Here is a 2,977-nt window from a genome sequence, read left to right on the forward strand (position 1 = left end):
AATAAACCCCATCTTGTTATCATCGATGGCAACGATGCAATACGTGTCTTGCTGCCCCTTCTGTCACTAGGAAAGGACACTGCAAGATCGAACCCAAAGCTAAGCACTTCTACCATGGCAAGAACTACCAATCTAGTTGGCCAAATCAAACGGATAATTTGAAGAGACTTGCAAAGATAACCAATCATACATAAAAGAATTCAGAGAAGATTCAAATATTATTCATAGATAGACTTGATCATAAGCCCACAATTCATGGGTCTCAACAAACACACCGCAAAAAGAAGATTACATCGAATAGATCTCCACAAGAGAGGGGGAGAACTTTGTATTGAGATCCAAAAAGAGAGAAGAAGCCATCTAGATACTAGCTATGGACCCGAAGGTCTGAGGTAAACTACTCACACTTCATCGGAGAGGCTATGATGATGTAGAAGCCCTCCGTGATGACGGCCCTCTTCGGCGGAGCTCCGGAACAGGCCCCAAGATGGGATCTCGTGAATACAGAAAGTTGCGGCGGTGGAATTAGGTTTTTGGCTTCTATTCTGTTTGTTTGGGGGTACGTAGGTATATATAGGAGGAACAAGTACGTCGGAGGAGCACCGAGGGGCCCACGAGGCAGGGGGCGCGCCCTAGGGCGGGGGGCGCGCCCCACCCTCGTGACCGCCTCTCCGATGCCTTGGCGTAGGGTCCAATTCTCCTGGATCACATTCGGTGAGAAAATCACGTTCCCGAAGGTTTCATTCCGTTTGGACTCCGTTTGATATTCCGTTTCTTCGAAACACTGAAATAGGCAAAAAAACAGCAATTCTGGGCTGAGCCTCCGGTTAATAGGTTAGTCCCAAAAATAATATAAAAGTGGAAAATAAAGCCCAATATATTCTAAAACAGTAGATAATATAGCATGAAGCAATCAAAAATTATAGATACGTTGGAGATGTATCAAATATGAAATCAGAAGTATGAGGCCGAAACCTTCCTCGTCTGAGCATGGCAGGAGTAGGATTCCGGGGGCCCTGTAGTTGTGAACCTCCACGGGCCGCGTACTTGAATGGCCGGAGGAGGCGTCGATGAACGCCATGGTGCGGCAGTGAAGCTGCACCGGTAGTAGTCTGCGCGGTGGTGGGGGAGCCTCTGCCTGGTAGCATCATCAGGGAGACGGAGGAATGGGGCAGCGACCCATTGACGCGCGCGGACGGTTGGGGCGTGGTTTGTGAGGTCCCCTGCTCGGGACAGCGGCGGCCGATCCACATCGCCGATTGTGGTGACCGGGGTGGACCACTGCAAGAAGGTAGGATGGGCTCTCCGATACACCACTGTTGACAAAACCAAAGCCAAACAACGAGCCATTAGAGAGCAGAAATATTCCATTGGTTATCAAATGTATTTCTGAATATTGCCGCTACATGTTATCCAGAGGTTGGGTAAGACAAGCATCCATAGCATAATGAAGCGTGGCGTATGCACCGTGCATTCATGTGTATAAAAGGTGAGCCCTTCAAGTTGGAAATCTTCAGAAACCATCCATTCATTGACGTACTCTGAAATGTTCACAAGACAATTAGAGTATCAATTGGTAGAGGAAATATTTGTTTCACACGCAAGAGAGCAAAAATAGATATTGATGGGAGAACGGGCACGCGGGAGCATAGATGGGCAGCAATGCTCCGACCTGTCGAATATAGCCCAAAGAAGTAACCTCCCGCCGCCACCCATCTGCAGATGCAGGTCGAGTCCTCCTCTAGCTTCAGGCCGAGGCCTCCTCCTTCTGCAAGTGGTGGCGAGGTGGCTCGGTGGACGGCGACGGGGTGCGTCGGTGGGGAGCATGGAGCACTGATCGGAGGTGAAATCTTCAAGAGAAAAGACGGTTAGTGCTCTCGTCGGCCACAAATGTCTCTATCTCTCTCCATTAAACACAAGGCTTGATACAAGTACACAAAAACAATTAACTCTCCACAGCGTTGATGCATTTTTGGAAATATAAACTTGGAAGAAGACTGAAATTAAAACCAACTAACCAAAACATCAGTTTTTTGCACCTAAACATACAGCTGAACTTCAGACACTGGCTACGAGCACTAGTTACCCGAGCTGTCGTCGAAGCCGAGAGAGTACAAAGGTGACTGGGCATGGCGAGTGCACCGGTGGTTGACGTCGGTTGCCATCGATCTCGCTCGTCTGCAGTCATCAAAACCCACGTGGTGTAGGGACGGACGGATCCCGCGGCCAAAATCCAAGCAGAGCCCAACCGGTGGGTGAGGAATTAAGAAGGGAGGAGGGAGACGACAACAGGGGAGGGTCGCCGGTGATACCACGGCGGCGACTGGTAGAGGAGGCGGCCCCGGCGAAGGTTGGGAGAGGAGATCCAGGGCGACGGCTGTCAGCGGTGCGGGGCCCTGGGCATCGCCCGGGGGCAGCGATGTTGCCTGGGCGGTGAAGCTAGGGGGCCTGGTGAGAGTTGGGGATGGGGGCATGGGCCCTGGGCAATGCTCCAGAGTAGTGTCCCGGCGGCGGGCGGTGGCGCTCGGGAGCAGGGGCCCGGCGGCAGGGGGCGGTGCTCGGGAATAGTGTGGAGGCGACAGAGGTGGTTGGGGCGGAGGGCGCGCGGCGCGGTATGGCGTGGAGCTGGCCGGCGCGTGGTGCGGCGCATCTGGGGCGTCGTCGGTGGTTAGAGACCGGGGCGGCGGTTGGGAGCAGGGTGGGGGCGCCGCGTGCGGTGGACTGAGGCAGGGCACGCTCAAGGCAGGGCACGCTGTGCCCTGAGGCCCACAATCCACCATCCGCTCCCCGTCTGACGGACTGCAGCGAGTCAACCTAAAATTGGACCAGTCCGCTCGATCCTTTTTCTTTCTCACGCACGTGATGCACGACGCGCCGCTCGTACTCGCCCTCGCCGAGCCCCATCGAGCGGAGGAGCTCCCGAATCACCCGCGTCTCCCGAGGTTCGTCCGCGGCGGAGGCACCCGCCGCCGCTGCC

The 2,977-nt window shown here is 54.3% G+C and overlaps 1 protein-coding gene across 2 annotated transcripts; it reads right to left on the reverse strand.

Moving 5' to 3' along the window:
• Positions 1-775: 775 nt before the first annotated feature.
• Positions 776-2,736, reverse strand: LOC123107805 (uncharacterized). Of its 2 annotated transcripts, none has more exons than XM_044529718.1 (4): positions 2,087-2,736; positions 1,673-1,850; positions 1,468-1,541; positions 776-1,316 (listed from the first exon to the last, which is right to left on the reverse strand). In XM_044529718.1, exons 1-4 carry the CDS (start codon positions 2,186-2,188, stop codon positions 921-923), a joined length of 750 nt encoding a protein of 249 aa, XP_044385653.1. In that variant the 5' UTR covers positions 2,189-2,736; the 3' UTR covers positions 776-920. The 2 variants fall into 2 exon arrangements, with proteins under 2 accessions (XP_044385653.1, XP_044385652.1); XM_044529717.1 differs by having other exon boundaries at positions 797-1,316; positions 1,407-1,541; positions 2,087-2,735.
• Between the last annotated feature and the right edge of the window lie 241 nt (positions 2,737-2,977).

Source organism: Triticum aestivum, chromosome 5A (genome assembly GCF_018294505.1).
Source record: "Triticum aestivum cultivar Chinese Spring chromosome 5A, IWGSC CS RefSeq v2.1, whole genome shotgun sequence".
Classification (NCBI taxonomy): Eukaryota; Viridiplantae; Streptophyta; class Magnoliopsida; order Poales; family Poaceae; genus Triticum; species Triticum aestivum.